At 30.1% G+C, this 17,909-nt stretch overlaps 1 protein-coding gene across 1 annotated transcript; it reads right to left on the bottom strand.

The window, feature by feature from the left end:
- Positions 1-280: 280 nt before the first annotated feature.
- On the bottom strand, positions 281-11,824 carry LOC143073234 (hematopoietically-expressed homeobox protein HHEX homolog). The gene is made up of 4 exons (XM_076248612.1): positions 11,284-11,824; positions 2,122-2,306; positions 1,730-1,780; positions 281-785 (listed from the first exon to the last, which is right to left on the bottom strand). The coding sequence occupies exons 1-4, from the start codon at positions 11,621-11,623 to the stop codon at positions 645-647; spliced, it is 717 nt and encodes a 238-aa protein (XP_076104727.1). The 5' UTR covers positions 11,624-11,824; the 3' UTR covers positions 281-644.
- Between the last annotated feature and the right edge of the window lie 6,085 nt (positions 11,825-17,909).

Raw genomic sequence — 17,909 nt, 5'->3', positions numbered from 1 at the left:
TCATGACTTGATCCTCCTTCCCTTTTCATGGACAATAATCGAATGTTCACCTTATCAACATTATCGGTTTCCATTTCAATCAGGAACAGTTACTTATTTCAGAATAAACCCCTTAAATTGTTGTTGGGTGTCATTAAATCGATTGTTTAATTTTCATTTTCATTAATTCTGGTTTTGGCGGCTTTTTGCTTTTGACGAATCTATCCAGTTATTTTGTTCTGATCATTTTCGTCTTATTTCAAACTTAGCCTCTATTTCAATGGACACATTGGAATTCATATTAATATAATATATCTTTAATAAACAACTCATACATTTACAGCAATCATTCAAGACAAACATTTAACATGGTAGTAAGCATTGCATCTTAAGTGTTTTATCAACATTCAAAAGTAACAATATTGCGTAATATGTCTATTTACAGCAGTCCACAGAATGATTTATTGCCATTTGATAAAAATATTTCGATGTACAGATATGCACCAATTGAACATTGTTATAAAAAAGTAATAACATATCACAGTTTAAAAGTACCATAATTAGCACTTAGATGGCGAAATTTGTAGTAAATTCATAAAATACTGTTTGTCATCTTCATTTGACGCCATTCAGATCTTAAGCTGCCATTTTGATTTTAAGGAAAATCATTTTGCACTTTCTTCTTTTTCGACATCTATTTCAATATCTGAGTCTTCGTCAAATTCTTCGTCAGAAGTATGTTGTTTGTCTTCATCATCGTGAAGATCTGTTGGAGAACCATCTCCTTTCTCGTGTGTAGGAGACTCCTAGAAAAAAGAATTTGGTAACATTATTATTTTATTATTCTTTTATCATATAGTTTATAGTGTACTTTGTAGTATAGCACATACTACTACTACTCTCTTATAAACTATTTTTGAACAAAACTACTGAACGAACTTTACAGTAAAAAACTTTTGAACTTTTAAGCCAACAGTAATCTCAGATGGCCATTCACTTTATTTGATAAAAACATGTACATTAACATAACGTCCTCAATTGTTCTCTTTCTTCTCAAAATATAAAAAAATCCCCGAACGGTACAAAATAGTTAAAGTTAGTGTTCTCGGATTACAGCCATGTTTAGTGGTCTTTATTTTTTTTTTATCTTTGAATAGGCCAACCATTAGAAAACTTGCACGAGGTTATGTAAATCTTCATTATATAATAATTGTATACAAAATAGTATTTAATTATTTTCTAGGTGAAATGAACTATTGTTATTTTCACTAAATTATGAAGACTGGATGTCGTAAGTAGGTAACAAATGAACCAACTGATATGAAACACTTATCATTATGGGACAGTGTAACCAGATCTGGTCTGAGCTTAATAGGTCAAGGGGTTTCCGAGTAAAATATGTTAATGATTACAGACGAACGACAAAGATGGACGGACGTCAGATGTAAACTGATTATAATATGCCGTCTTTTTGGGGCTACCCGAACTAAAAGTTTATGAAATCTTCTATTTGATTAATAGTATAAAATATTTGAAATGCAAAAGAAACAATATTTTGTTTTATCTTTTCAAAATAGAAAAATATAGATCAATGTCTTGGATATCAATATAAGAAGAAGACGAGGTATGATTCCCAATGAGACGACTCTCTACAAGACATTGAATGACACAGAAATTAACAACTATAGGTCATTGTACGGCCTTCAACAATAAGCAAAGCCCAAATCATAATATCTCAATGATAACCTACCTGCTTTAATCTGCGCCATTTTGCCCTTCGGTTTTGAAACCATGTCTTAACCTGTAAAATAAGATGATATGTGTATAATCTTTAAATAAACAATAAAACATGTATGAAATCTAATTTGATGAATAAATTAAATTAGCAAATTTAATGTGTTCATTTTCCCCCATAAAAATTGCTTTATACCGATCTAACTAAAGTAATGGACGTCACTCCAAAAAAGAGACGAAAAATAATATACGTCTCTCAAAAAAGTTATAGATTTGTAAAGAGCTTTTTTAAATTTGGAGGCAGCATCTAACTACAAGCTTTTCAGAAATACTGATATAATTTACGATTTCTGACTTTATAATATATAAGTTTATTTTTAATTCGTCCTTGTAATGAATAAATTTTACCTGTCGTTCTGTGAGCTGGAGAATTTTGGCTAAACGTTTTCTTTCGGGGGGAGATAAATACTTCTGTGATTCGAACTTTTTCTCCAATTCTAATGTTTGGTCGTTTGAGAATCGAACTTGGCCTCCTTTTCTTTTATGCATTGGTCTTTGTAAAAATGGTGGCCAAAAGAATGGTCTGTGTCCCACTGAAAAACAGATTAATATATCATACATAACATATATTTATTTTTAATCATGTAGTTTGACTATGGAGGCATATAGAAATATGTTCCATTCATCCAATAAATCTAAAATATTTTAAATCAACTATATCATATACTGTAATCGTTTTATTTAGTTAAAAAATCTTTTATAAATTAACCATTGTAAATGAACTTAAACCTATTAACTGGATAATTTTGCAGAAAATAAATAAATAAGATAGAACTACTCGGCTAGCCTCGACGATTCACAGTTTATGCAGCAGTTGGATATAGATATAGATATTAGCTGTAATTTATTTAGTTATACAATAGCTTGAAGACTTGTAGATTAAGCTACTATAACACGTTATAAAATATTATTGACTCCTTTAAAGGAGTGTAAAAATTCTACATATAAAATGCAACCAATAATAATTTTCCTGTCCAAATAAAATTATGTAGGTACAGTAAGAAATAATCAATGCTTTGTGTTACTAGGTGTATAAATTAACTTGGTATTTAAGAAATATTTTAATCCTTTTGCGCATTTTAAACTTGGTACATTTAGTACTAAAGGACGTGTATCCCAACATAAGCAGATTTTTGCATTTTAACCGGTAATGTCAAATTAAAACATAATCTCCTATATAGAGAATATATGAAGTACATTTACTGTATTTTTTTATAATAATTTAAATGGTGTGTTCGAATTGCCTAATGTGCTTAAAACAAGTTAACAATAAGGATGTTGTTTTAGCATATTAATCCCTAAAGTAGTTTATAAGCATTCAGATTATTTTATGTTCCAGATAACAATATGAACAACTAAGGGATTATTCATTACTTAAGAACACTTATGTTTTAAATATCTTTTCGTATAAAGAGGCTGAATAACACCAGAACAATAAGTGTTAAGTTCTTTGACATTGAGCAAAGCTCATACCGCACAGTCAGCTATAAAAGTCTCCGAAATGACAAATTCAAAACAATTCAAACGAGAAAAATTACGGCCTTATTTATAATTAACTACAAAATTATGAACGAAACACAAATATGTAACACTGCAACAATCAACAACCACTGAATGACAGGCTCATGTCAAGAACACAATAAGAAAGCAATCTGAATATTCGAAGCAGGACAATATCAGTATAATTCTATTGCTGGATACTAAAAGAAACATGCAAAGCAAAGGCTCGCTTTTATTTGTTTGTTGTTCGAACATTTTTAATATCTTAATTTATGAAAATCGTTAACCGAAGTAATTTCGTGCATTTCAGATATTAGTTTATCTCGATTTTTTCTTTCTCTTATAATTTTTGTCTCATTATTTATTGTGCTTGATTCCTTATCGCTCACACCCGTCCTGCTCCATTCAATAGTTTCTCTCTGGTTGATTTACAAAATTCGAGGATTCCGAAAACCCATATGGGTCACATATAAATGTTAAATGAACAAATACGTGGCCTACTCGTGTGAGGGCTTTCTTGCCAGTTAAGGTAGTTAAAAAAACATCATCATCAAAGAACAAGTTAATACTAGTACTCTTATCGTATGTGCTGAACGATCTATTATAACGTGTTTCTTTTTACACTCTTTTCAAATTATAAAAATTAGATGAAAATGGTGCCTTATAAAAAAAATGACTTTGTATGTCTTGCACCATGCAGATCTTTTTGGCAACAGGAAGAATAACACTGAAATGGGTCTTTTACAACAACAACAAAACAAAAACTCATAAAAATAAAGGACCAAATTTTATTTTATGCTCAACTTTATGTTTTATTTAAGACTTTTTCATTGCTTATCTAAACGTATTCAAGAGAACCTTTTTTGACATTTCGTCTAGGTTCTTACATAAAAATCAAAGGATGCTCGATAACATATAGTTTGTTCTTTAAAAATCGAATAAAACACTTCTTTAAATATTAAATATCTTTGAAATATTAAGATTAGTATTTATCACTGACAAAGCTAAAGTTCAAATGTGTATTTTACTTATTTAATTGTTTATGTATCGATAAAACTTTAATGGGAGTATGATTCGTAGTAAGCTCTTTTAGGCGGACTTCTAATGTTTACATATATGTATCGAATAGACAAGTAATTAATTTATAAAACACACTTTACTAGTATTATATAATTATATTTTTGTAAAAACAGTAGCCAAGAGTGAGTACTTTAGAAGTGGTCGACTACATTTTTGTAGCATCTTGGAGGTGTAACTTGTCCATGGTGCCAGACACAATTAAAAACAATTGAAATTTATTGTTTGCCATCTCGTATCATTGACATGCATCTGTATAACAGGCGACAAACTTATCTAACTATCCTCAAGATAAGAAATTAACCTTTTCCGATTACTTTTATATTGGAAAGGTTGTTCCGGTATTAAAACAATTTGTATTGTAATCACTTCCGGTCTACGAAAAACCGCAGCATGTCGCTGTTGAACAATAATGTTGTTTATTCCTAAGACACACGACACCCATCGAACGATAGGAAACGCGTGTCTAATAGATTGCTAGTTTCCTTCAAGTTTGTTAAAATATTTTATCGGGACAGGAACCTTTGACAATTCTTGATAAAGCCGCAGGTACTTCACCTTTAAGATGTCTCTGTTAATACTTGACCCGGGTTATATAGAAATTACCTACGATGAAATCGTGTGATTTTAAAAGTGAAATAACTCCAAAGTTATGCTAAATATTCTCGACGAATTTATTTTTTTCGGAAAACTATAAGAATTATGAGAGATTTTGTCCTACTTAGATAATGGTGGGAAGTATTTCAAGTGGCAATTTTCACAGCACATTGTGCTGGCGTTCCAAATGGATTCCTTATGTGTTTTAACTTAAATGAAAGTGGTAACTAAATTAAGAGGCTTACAATAAATATTTTTCTAGCAATAATTTCAAACAAACCTACAGTTTTTTTGGTGATAATTAAATATATTGCAAAAATAGTGTCTTGTCGGCTTGGTTCTTTTCAATAGTTCATTTACTATGGAAAAAACTATCGCCATTTATGATAACAGACGATAGGGTGTTTCTTCAAATTAAAAACTTGTCCTGGACATGCATGAAATATTTGCCACTGGACGTTAAGCAACCAACAATCAATCAATCAAATTAAAAACTAAAGTTATGATGCTGTCCATTACTTTTCGCATTTACGTTTGAACATTACACTTCAATTCAATTCATACTAATTTACTAATGATATTTATCTTATTTATTAATCGTGATGAGAGAACGATATAAAAAAGGTGGAATCAAACACCAAAAGAAAGACTAAACAACAACATGGCGTAAAGAAATAGACCACAGAAAATTATAAAAATAAGCAAAACGCATAAAATAACATAACATGGATTATTTCCGAGACTGTTACACGAACTATTATGACTCAAATCCGTTATTTGTCTTAGGGTGTTTGAAACTCTGTCTTTGGCGTTTACTTTGCGAGAGATAATCAGAAGATGATGTATGGTTTAAGTTTGTGTTCTATTCACAACTAATATTTTAAGTACAACGAAACAGTTGAATGGCAATTGACTATTATATTGTATATCTATATAATCCTATAAGTAAAGACAGAAATCATTTGATGTGATTAACTAGTTATACCTTTTCATATTTGATTAAGTATTCATATTACAACGTCCATCAACTATCTTTAAGTTAAGACATTTCCTCCAATTCAAATAGACACTAGATATTAATATCACTTATTTCTAAATACTGGTGAAATTATAAAAACTATAAAGACCCTTTAATATGACTATCATTAAAGGGAGAATGTTTACTCAAGTCGGCCTACTGCGAGATTTTAACGCGATACATGTACCCACCACAGGCACTAGTGGAATGCAGAAATGTTAGGGTCATTTGATATTCTAATTCATTAAGAAAAAATCTTGTTTGATGATTATTTTCCTTTTAGTTTTTAATCCACAACAGCATTCATTTTAAATTACTCATAAGTGTATATTTGCATATCATGTTTTTATCTTTGATTGTTTGATAGTAGTTTCCTTTGCGAAACATATGATACTAAAATTCAGTCACATCGAGAGTCACGTGTACTAAAATTTAATGAAGTCTAAAGCTAGTTATTTCTGTACTCATAATTGTATAGAATGAAATTCAAAACAGTGTGGCTGTGGCCATTGATTGACACATTAAATTCATCCATTGACTGGGACAATTTAGGTGAACGTTTGTATGTAACGACCACTGCTCACTATGTACTTTTTAAAGAAACTTAAACTATGGGGTCACTAAAGGTTCTCAACACCTTAATAAAGTAATTCGAAAAATTAATCAGAAACAACACGATGTTTTGATTTATATCAATTATATAAATCAAAACACAAAGGTTATTCCTGATTAATTTTTCGAATTATTTTATAATTAAAGGCGTTAAGAAACCTTTGGTGACCCCACAGTTTAAATGTCTATAGTTGGTACGTCGTGAACAGTGGTCGTTACAGACAAACGTTCACGTAAATTGTCCCAGTCAATGGATGAATTTAATGTGTCAATCAATGGCCACAGCCACCGTTTTGAATTTCATTCTATTTGTATATCATGTTTTTATCTTTGATTGTTTGATAGTAGTTTCCTTTGCGAAACATATGATACTGAAATTCAGTCACATGTATACTAAAATTTAATGAAGTTTAAAATTAGTTATTTCTGTATATAGTTTTGTTCTTAGATCGGTATACATATTTGTATTAATATTTTTGTTACCTATGTCATAGTATGGTAAATAAAATAGACAGTATCTTTAAGAAGGAACATAATTGTACAGATATATAAAAAGTTTATTATTACGATTGTCCATTGTCTTTCTTTTGTTTTTGTTTTGTTTCGCTATTTGTATGTAATGTTTCATAAGTCTTTTATGTTAAATGTAGATGCGATGTGATAGTTTTAACCTCAGAATATAAGTCTTCTGTAGAGTCTTTTATACCCTACATGAAACTGACGGTAATTATTTTGTTCATTGTTGAAGGCCGTATTTGGACCTACTGTTCCTAACATACCAACCCTTTGGTCTAGATATTTGTACCATTGATAATCATACCACATCTCTTTATTTTTATAAGAAAATGCATCTCGTTCCTTTCTAAAGGCGAGGTATATATGTTAATGTTTTATTATGTTTTGATCCAAAATTACCAGTCTATTTTCCAGGGCATATTTTTACTTTTTATAAATAGTTGTGAATGAAGAAATAATCATTTCAATGAAAGTGAATCATTTATATAATGAATCATATTTATGTATACATTTTTTTTTCTACCCATTTGCATGTATTTCATTTACCAATCACATTATATAGTCTTCCTTTATACAATACCCTTTCTATATTGTTTTGAAAATTATTTATAACAAAGAAAAGAAAACCCTGAATATTGCCATAAAATAAGAAATTCTAAATTATTGTTTTTAATTCAAGAATGTTCTGTAAAGACAAAATATTTCAAAATCCATTAGCAAAAAGAAATCTTTTCTCGGTTTCACATGAAGTTCTGACTTGACATGAGGGAAAACTAGCAATTGTTCCCCTAGCCCACAACCTTCCGCTACTTATGTCTTATAAACCGCACATTTTAAGGATAATGAAAATTTATTTTCACGATAGCTGTCGCTCTTCAAGAAAAATAGTTCTATAAACCTGATTCGTATATCAGCTAATAGTACCATTTATATAATATCGGGTGTGACTTCCGAAGAGTTACGAAATTCCGAATATAGTTCTATTTACTTCCTCCTTTAGCTATTAATTAGAAATTTATGGACGAAAAGAAGTTTTCATTGAATTCTATCAGATAAAAATCAGACGGATGAAACACTATGAAAATACTTAATAATGGTATTGTCTTAATTGCCGTTCATTGAAGACAGGAAATCTCAAGTGTACAGTGACAAGAGGGTAGAGGTTTGAACTCTATTGTCCACAGTGGGTATTGTCATTTCTATTCTTTCATATGCAACCGATTCAAGACAATAGGCTTTTGCGATTATCGCATATATTGTTCCTCAAAATGTTGTAAAATAGCTCAAAAGAATTTTTCGAATACTGTTAACATAATTCTTAATAGGTAAAAGTCACCGTGGTTTCTTTTTATTCCATTTTTTTTTCTATCTTTTAAGACAGTTTTTGAAAACATTTTAATATAGAGAAATTTTACACTAAAAGATATGATTCTCTTGAAGAGAAAAAAAAAACCCGAGGCTACATTTATATAACTGATGCTCCTTTATTTAACCTGAGATCACCCCTAGTTTTTAGTGGGGTTCGTGTTGTTTATTCTTCAGTTTTCTATGTTGTGTCATTTATACTATTGTTTGTCTGTTTGTCTTTTTCATTTTTAGCCATGGCGTTGTCAGTTTATTTTCGATTTATGAGTTTGACTGTCCCTTTGGTATATTTCGTCCCTCTTTTATTTTAAATGTAAGAGGTTAATTATATGTTTATTTCTGCTCGCCAGGGTCAGTTAAAACAAAAAGAAGAAAAAAAGAAAAAAATACACATGTTGAGCGGATTTGATTACCCTTCCGTAGCGCATGCACAAATCCTCGCGTTATTTGTTTTGACCAATTGCCTAGTCTTTAGTCTTCTATATTATGTTATGTGTACTGCTAGTTTTTTTGTTTTTTTTTTGTCGTTTATCTTTGACTTTTTTATGACATATGGCGGTTGCGTTGGATATATATTATACATATATAATTTTCTGCTTACAGATTTAGTGCTAAAAATGTACCGACTCAATGTCGATTTAGCAAGTATAAACAGATAAGAATATAATGAGATATATATGTTTAGGGACATAGTTTTCATTTAAAATATCAACTGACATTTCGGTTTTTATTAGACCTCTTATGTTTTATTTGCTGGATATAAGAAAGAAGATTTGGAATGATTGCCAATGAGACACCTCTCCACAAGAGACAAAATGACACAGAATTAACAACTATAGGTCTCGGTACGGCCTTCATCAATGAGCAAAGCCCATACCGCAAAGTCATTCAAGTGCTGCCTACTGAATTGCTTCAAACTGTTTGCTTTAGATTATCTTCATTAAAAGAATCGAAGGGCAGCAAAAGAAGCAGACACCATTTGGAGAAAAAAGAAATATTTGTCGTTAAAAATTGAAAATCCAGAATTTCAAAAGATAATTAAGACGTTTTTGTGTGTTAGTTATACATTAAGTTTTTAATCTGAATATGCAACATCTGACCGTTAATTTTTCATGTTTTATTTGCGTTATTGCCGTAATGAAAAAAATTCTTAGATACCATTTTAGGCGCAATTGACTTGATAATTTTTACAAACTAACGGCGCACATAGTTAAAGGTATACCGGAGCCTTTTTGCGCCAACGATTATCGGCTTTGGAGTTTAAAAAAACTTAAAATGGCATTTTTTTATTACACTTGTCTCACTATAGTTTACATTATTTTTTTACGTAAGAATTTGTTTTCTGTTCTTAACTTATGATTGCCATTTGTTACCTCACGCACCTAAGACGAGGAACATTAATTGTACATGTCTTGGTCTTGCTAGTTTGTTTTACTTATCAGAAAAAAATAATATTTTTTTATAAATAAATTGCACTAGTAACAGTCCAGAATTTATATTAAAACAAACTGTAACCATATTGATTTGTGAGATTTTGAAATTATTCTTATCTTGTTTTGTGTATAAATGTGACGTTTTGAATTATTTTAAAAGAATTTTATGGGATTTTCCTATATTTTTTTATATAAAATAAACTGTACGGGATTTTCATTACCGTTCAATGTCTTCCTGAAAATATAAATTGACAATTGTAAATTGTTTCAGTACAGTGGCAAAACGGACGAACTACTCAAGTATAGATATGTGTGTGTGGTTTTTGTGAAACTATAAGGTTAAAATGGTCAAGAAAATTCATAAGTCTTTTGACACATTTTGAATGATATCTTCAATTGATTTAAAAAAAAAAAAGTTAATTGTAGGTTTTAAATTTTTCACTAAATTTGCAATAATTATTTAAACTTTCTATTTGAACAAATAAACTTTTAAATATATCTTGATCCAGTTTGTCAGTAAAACACGCACTATTAGTTCTATTTGTAATCACGAACTATCGTTTCACATTCATTTATAGAAAAACAAATGTTTTTGTTTATATATATCACAATTTTAAAATACAGCTATTATTTTGTTTTATATACTCAATACAGTTTGAGTGCAATCTTTCGAAAGTTCTATACTTTAATTGTGATGTATTGATATTCGACGTAATTGTTTTGCTTTTATAATAACACTTCGAATTCAATAAAAAGAATATCATATAAATATATATGTTGTTTTGGATTTGGAATAAGCCTTCTATTAATTTTTTTAAATCGGATTTTTCAAATATTTTGACCACTAGAATCACAGAAGAGATATTAATTGTAGCATATAGTTCACAAAAATTGGTACCAATGTTAATGCATAAAGTTTCATTGTATTTCTCATTATTATCATGAAATTTTTTTTCGCTTTTTGTCTGTGTACAACAAAATCCGACTAAACAGTGTAATTTTTTTATAAACTAATTTCAAAAGTACATTGGAAAAAACTCATTCTTAAAAACGTGAATACATTTAAAAAACAAAAAAATGCCAGAGACAAATTGCAATCACTGTGGCATATTTGAGGTAGGAGTTGGAATATTTTAAAGAGTTTTACCGGTCAATATTTCTAGCAATCTATACTCATTAGAAAGATTTTTTAGGAACCGAATAAGTTAAGATTTATTGAACTTATTTGAAATAACACAGAATGCTAGAAACTTAAAAAAATTTGTCCAATCCAATATTACATTCATAGTTGAGATCTCAATATTCTGAAAATATGAAAAAACTTGGCTGCTAGAAATATCGCCCCGCAAAATAACAACATCATGATTTCATTTTGTATATCTGAAAGCTTACCTCTTGCGGCTAAAGCATGTCTGTCTGCCATGAATGGATAGTCTGCCCTCATGTACGGCACAGAGTACATATGGCTCATTAGAGCATTAGTATATGTAAAACCAGGCGATAAGTAACTAGCAGGATCATACATTGGTTTGCACATGGCACTTGATACTGTAAGTTGTGATGGCGGCAGCGCTGCTGGATGGATTGGTGTAGGTTTTGGAAGTCCAGCTGCTGAATTTCCTAATATATCGTCTATAAGAAATGATGAATGTCCAGAACTTGATGATGATGAAGATGGATACATTGATGCTAAGTCCGCTGTGACGGTATGTGGTCCAAATTGGTGTAACATTGTCAACTTCGTTATTATCACCTCTAAAGCACTTATTACTTGTAAATTAGCAATACAATCAAAGACTGTTTGCGATGTCCTCCTGTAGAAAATTACTTTGTTTGTTCCTTATTTTGTCAATTGGTGTACGCTGGAAATAGTATATCCATAATTTTGCGGTAATACTTATGATATAACTAACCTAATCGACAGTTTTAAAGTTGTGTATCAATTTAAATTGGCTACTTATATGGTCAAATTATAACATGATATCCCGTTAGATAAAACTTCTGGTTTCACCTCTATGCTACTAGTAGGCGTGGCTTCCGGAGGTATTGTCGTCTGATAGTTCTAACTAATTTTTAAGTAAGAGTAATTTTTAAGAGGTTAAGGGTCGTTCAATTGTGACAAACATTGCAGTGATAAGTAAAATTATCCTTCCCAAGTTTTCGGTTGGCAAACAGTTCATTCGTATGCAAACAATCCAATCTTGATAAATGGTATTCAAATAAGACATAAATTTGTGGGCGGTACCAAATATCACAGTTTTGAGTGTTTTGTTTTGTTTTACAATTTTCGTGGAAATTAAAATTTAAAACTTTTGAAGAAGAAATAAAGTTTTGTAGACATTTTTTCAACATTTGCTGTTCTCGCATTGAAGTTTCCGATGAACAAAATTGAGACTGAGACGTGTATGGTATATGCATTATTCCTCGCATCACTGAGGGAATTTTTCCAAATAGATTTTGTTGGTCAGAATTTTTTTTGAGTAAAGTATGATTATAACATAGTTCAACACATAAAGTAAAAAAAAAATCGTTATTTTAGAGAAATATAATTCAAGCATTAAAATTTCCGATAAACAATTTAATTTATTTGGTGAATGCATGAATTCTCACTCACATTACTGAGGGAATTTTTCCAAATAAATTTTGTTGGTCAGAAACTTTTTTGCGTGAAGCTTGGTTATTGCATATAAAAGTTCAACACATAAAGTAAAAAAAGAAAATATTTTGAAGAAATATACTTCAAGCATTGAACTTTCCGATAAACAATTTAGTTTAGCCGTGTTTGGTGAATTCGTGAATTCTCTCTCACATCACTGAGGAAATTTTTCCAAATAAATTTTGTTGTTCAGAAACATTTTTTGCGAGAAGTTATTGCATATAAAAATTCTACACATAAAGTAAAAAAAAAATGTTATTTTGAAGAAATGTACTTCAGAATAAGAATACAATAAGAATAAAAAAATGTATTCGTTTAAAATCCTAACAATAGGATAGTAACTAAATAAACAAACAAAAAAACAAAAACAAAAACAAAACAAAACAAACAAACAGACAGACGGGCATATTAATGACAAACGATAGACATTAAATAATACAAACATGTAGCATTGAAAAAAAAAGATTTTAAGTATAAATGACAATACTATTTTTAACAGCTTGCCTCCTCTAAAATTATCAAGTCAAATATTAAATTATACTTCAAGCATTGAACTTTCCGTTCCGATAAACAATTTAACGGAGCCGTGTTTGGTGAATGCATGAATTCTCTCTCAGTTGTAAGTTGTAATACTTCACCTGAATAATTAATTTTGCCTTAAAACTTGGGGAGTCAAATATCTGAAAAACATACAAATAGACCAAAATTTTCGGTATTAAATAAGGGTCTGACTTCCTTTGGACCACCTGGATTCTTGCATGTGTGCATATTTCAGTATATCAGCACTTGTGTTCCCACATTACTGCCAAGACCAAGCACAGTATTTTAAGCACTGTTTCTTCGTTATTATATTGGCTCTTTTTATACAAATATTGGCAGTCTTGTATTTACTCCTTTTCATATCTACTTAGATAAGCTGTGTATTTTATGATAAATAATGCATTTATCAACACTTTTCTCTTTTATTTTAAAAGACACTCAGTATAAATATAAAAAAGAAGATGTGGTATGATTGCCAATGAGACAACTATCCACAAAAGACCAAAATGACACAGACATTAACAACTATAGGTCACCGTACGGCCTTCAATAATGAGCAAAGCCCATACCGCATAGTCAGCTATAAATGGCCCCGATAAGACAATGTAAAAACAATTCAAACGAGAAAACTAACGGTCTTATTTATATAAAAAAAAAAATGAACGAAAAACAAATATGTAACACATAAACAAACGACAACCACTGAATTACAGGCTCCTGACTTGGGACGGGCACATACTCAAGTAATGTGGCGGGGTTAAACATGTTAGCGGGATCCCAACCCTCCCCTAACCTGGGACAGTGGTATAACAGTACAACATAAGAACGAACTATAAAAATCAGTTGAAAAAGGCTTAACTCATCAGATGGACAAAAATAGGGCATGTTAATAATCTATCTAGTATGCAAATTTAAAAACACGTTAAAAAAAAGTACAGTAAATCAGGCATTTCTCAGATTCTCATTTTATATGACATACTCAACTTGAACAAAATCTATAAAACAAAATATATTATCTGAAACAACAAAATACAGTTTCAAGTATCTTTTTGCCAATAACAAATCTCAAAGAAGTGGGTTTTTTAATACTTAATTTAACCATGGAAGTAATATTTTACTTCCATGGTTAATATTTTACTTCCATGGTTTAACAGAAAAAAATTAAGTTTTGTTATGTTGATTTCTTACGTCTCAGTTTTCTAAGCCTAATAAAAAAATCCTTCCAAAGTAGTATGTTTTATAAAATTACTGTAACAGACATGATTTTTTAGTCTATCTAAATAGATCTATTTGAATAAATCACAAGGCAATTTTTGAAATTAAAAATACTATAGATGCCTGGCGTACTACAGAAAACTTCTTAAATGATGAGGATGTAAACGACAGCTATTGAACTTATTTTGTGCTTTATTAAACATGTTTAGTAATCATTCTGTTTAATCTAAATTTGTTACATTTTTCTGTAACACTTTTATTGATTATCATTATTATTGGCACTTCATACCAGCTCTTTCAATTTTCAATCTCAAAACATTAATATTTAATACTACATGTATCTAAAACAACAAACTTATTGATCGTGCAGTTGAAATTTTCTATTTAATTTATTTTTTATTTTTGTATATACAATAAGTTTATGTTTTATATGTTGTAAGTTATTATCATGTGTCACAATCTTCCATTTGCTGTGCAGGGGGCCAGCTGAAGGACGCCTCCGGGTGCGGGAATTTTTCGCTACATTGAAGACCTGTTGGTGACCTTCTGCTGTTGTTTTTTTTTTTTTTTTTTCTATGGTCGGGTTGTTGTCTCTTTGGCACATTCCCCATTTCCATTCTCAATTTTATATACTATGTATACAGTTTGATATAAAAGGCACTTTATATATTTTGCGAGAGCACATCTGCTAACTTGTGACAATGGTTTAAAAACATAACACAAGAACAAACTGTAACATTCTGTTCGAAAACTTGACTCCTCGGAGGACTACAAATTCATTTATCTATAAATTTTACATTATTTCTTTTTCTTCCTTATACTGCCCACATTCAACCTTAATGAATATGTTGACAAGTTGTGCATGACTGAACACGTGTTGAATAATATTGTTGATATGGTTAGTTAGTTGTCCTGGTCCCTTGGAAGGCGAATATCTTAAGTGTTTTGAGAAGTCCGTCTATAAGATTTAAAAGTTAAAAAAAAATATATAAAAGTTTTCCTATGTAATGCAGAAGCAAGGTGTTGCGGAGTTTTAACTTTGATTCCATTTGCATGAATTGTATTCATAAAATCTATGGTTAGTCATGCATTTTCTTCAAGGCCATCACGTTTGAGAATTCTCATTGAAATCTTTCTATTAAGTTTAACGTCTATAGCAATACTTTAAACGGATGTGATTATGTTGAATAGTTAAATAATATCTTCTGTTGTGTTTTTTTTTTTTTTTTTTTTTTTTTGGATAACTACATCTTATATAAGTCCTACGGTTTGAAAGTTTTGTTCTTTCTTTGGCCATAAACTCTGTACATTTTCAGCATTTGGAAATCTCTAAATAAAACTATATAAAAACAATAAGGCTAAATATTGAGAATTACACACCATACTCTTTGATACAGGTCAGCTTGTGTAAACTTGTGATTTTCTGTTGGGGAATTGCACACTGTATACTTTACTCCCAATCTCCTAAATTTTGTCGAGCCTTAGTCTTTGTTCTTTTTTGTTACTAATTTAAATGTTTCTAAATTTAAATTTGGATTACGACCTCCAATCTGTTGCTTCTAATTAAATGTTTTAGTTTGGTTGACGATCTCCAATCTATGTGATCTTCATAACGAGGAAATCTTTGTGTGACTAGTAGATCATCAATGTTAAAGGCTTCAGAGTACTTGTTGTACCATTTTTGTAACGTATTTATATACATTTGCAGTAAGGTATTCATGGACTGTTTACTAAATTGATACTTTATTTTATTTTGCTTTTCTTCTAATAACTATTCGGAGTTATATCGTTTACGCCTCGGATATCTTTTTGTTTTTATGCAGACTGCTCCCTAGTTGATTTGACTTATGGTTTGGTGATGATTTTACCTGGTTCCGTTTGTAAGTCTGTTGCTGGCTCAGTCTGTTGGACTTTATAAAGTAATCGATTAAGAGAAAACAAAGCCGGGTCACAAGCCACAAAAAAGAGGGAGACACATCAACTATGAGAGGAAATCAACGGAACAATATAAACATTGAACTGCAACAAAAACAAAAACAAACGCCAACATACATGGATCGGACTATTTAAGGGAGCTACCATTAGATTTTTATGGGGGGGCTAGGATTTTTTTTTAGTTGTAATCTCTGTCCTGCCTTTTTATTTTTCACTCTATTCGGTCCTGCTTTTTTTTTTTTTTTTTAGTTTATCCTGACTTTTTTTACATAAATTGTCATCCTGACTTTTTTTTTTGCAAGTGTCTCATCGTGCCTTTTTTTTTTACTCAAAACTCCTGTCCTGCCTATTTTTTTCAAATTTTATCCTAGCCCCCCCCCCCCCCCCCCCCCCCCCAAATCAAATCAACGACGGCTAAACATACCTTTTTTATTATGTAGGAAACTGTTCTTCGGTTTAACTTCATTTTGGTTTAGCGTGCTTAAACTAAAATCAGCAAATTTAACGTAAGTATATGAAACAATAATATTCACTACCAGAAGTAGTATGTTGACACAACCAACTATACTTATATTCAATCGGTAATTACATGCTCACTATTATTTGACGTAATGATATAAAATATTTGACGCCACAACTGAAAAGTAATTGCAATGTGACGTCAGTAGTTCGAGTGTTGCAAATTAACAGGTCAATTGTCACCAATTCTCCAAAAGCGATAAGCCAAACAAAGTATCCTTGTGTCCCTTTAATGTTATAATTGTCTTTGCTTTTTTATAAATTAATTACATTATAGTATATTTTTAAAATGAAAGTAAAACTTTTCAGATTTACATTTTTGTTTACCGATTGTTGAATTTTTTTATAGTTATTTTCATACTTTCCGAAGATGGTATCAATGAAGATGTAACAATTAGATTATGTGCTATAATAACCAGTTATTTTATTCTGAAAGATCCCGAGTAGTTTTATATTGTAAATAATCTTACAACTATGCTGTATATTTTTCATCATTCATGTTTAATTTTTATGCATATACATGTTGTTTTAATTTTTACATTCTCTCATAAATCTGTACAGTTTGGCTTATGAATTTAAAAAAGAATAGATTTTATGATTGTATTGTACGTTTGTATCCATAAGTGAAACAAATGTTAATAAATATTGAATTGATTTCTAAAGGATTAAATAATAATTTAAGTTTAGTTTGTTTATATTATTTGTCAACTTTGTGTGTCCCCGCCTCTGCAGGATACTTAGTAATATGGAACTAGTGCTACCATCATTTATGTATATAATGTTAATTTATTGTGCTCTTGTACACTTTATGTGTCTAAGGTTAAATAAAGAATTTTAATCTTAAAAAAAACAGAATTAGAGTCTTGAATCTTGAAAGAGGATGAAGTCTGTTATGCTGACCATTTTTTTTTTTTCGAAATTAAATTATTAAATAAAATAATTAAGGTTTATTTTACATAGGAATTATTGATATTACTTTGTGTAATGACATTGCCAAAATAGTATATACAAGCAGAAGTATAAAGTTGAATACTATATATATTTATACATATATATTGCCTTTATGGTTTTGGCTTTTAACTTCCTAGGGGTGGGGTTTATAGTTTTTGTTTCCTAAAAAAATATTCTGATCCCCAATTTTATAAACAAAAAT

This window comes from Mytilus galloprovincialis, chromosome 4 (genome assembly GCF_965363235.1).
Source record: "Mytilus galloprovincialis chromosome 4, xbMytGall1.hap1.1, whole genome shotgun sequence".
Classification (NCBI taxonomy): Eukaryota; Metazoa; Mollusca; class Bivalvia; order Mytilida; family Mytilidae; genus Mytilus; species Mytilus galloprovincialis.
The sequence above is the reverse complement of the archived record's forward strand: the minus strand, read 5'-3'. Positions and strand labels throughout refer to the sequence as shown.

What these genes read in the sequence shown, in the direction of transcription:
- LOC143073234 (XM_076248612.1), bottom strand. Translation starts at nt 11,623, where the DNA reads ATGTTACACCAATTTGGACCACATACCGTCACAGCGGACTTAGCATCA. An exon ending in ACATGCTTTAGCCGCAAGAG is followed by an intron (nt 2,307 to 11,283) that starts GTAAGCTTTCAG and finishes TCTGTTTTTCAG; the next exon opens with TGGGACACAGACCATTCTTT. An exon ending in TCCAGCTCACAGAACGACAG is followed by an intron (nt 1,781 to 2,121) that starts GTAAAATTTATT and finishes CTTATTTTACAG; the next exon opens with GTTAAGACATGGTTTCAAAA.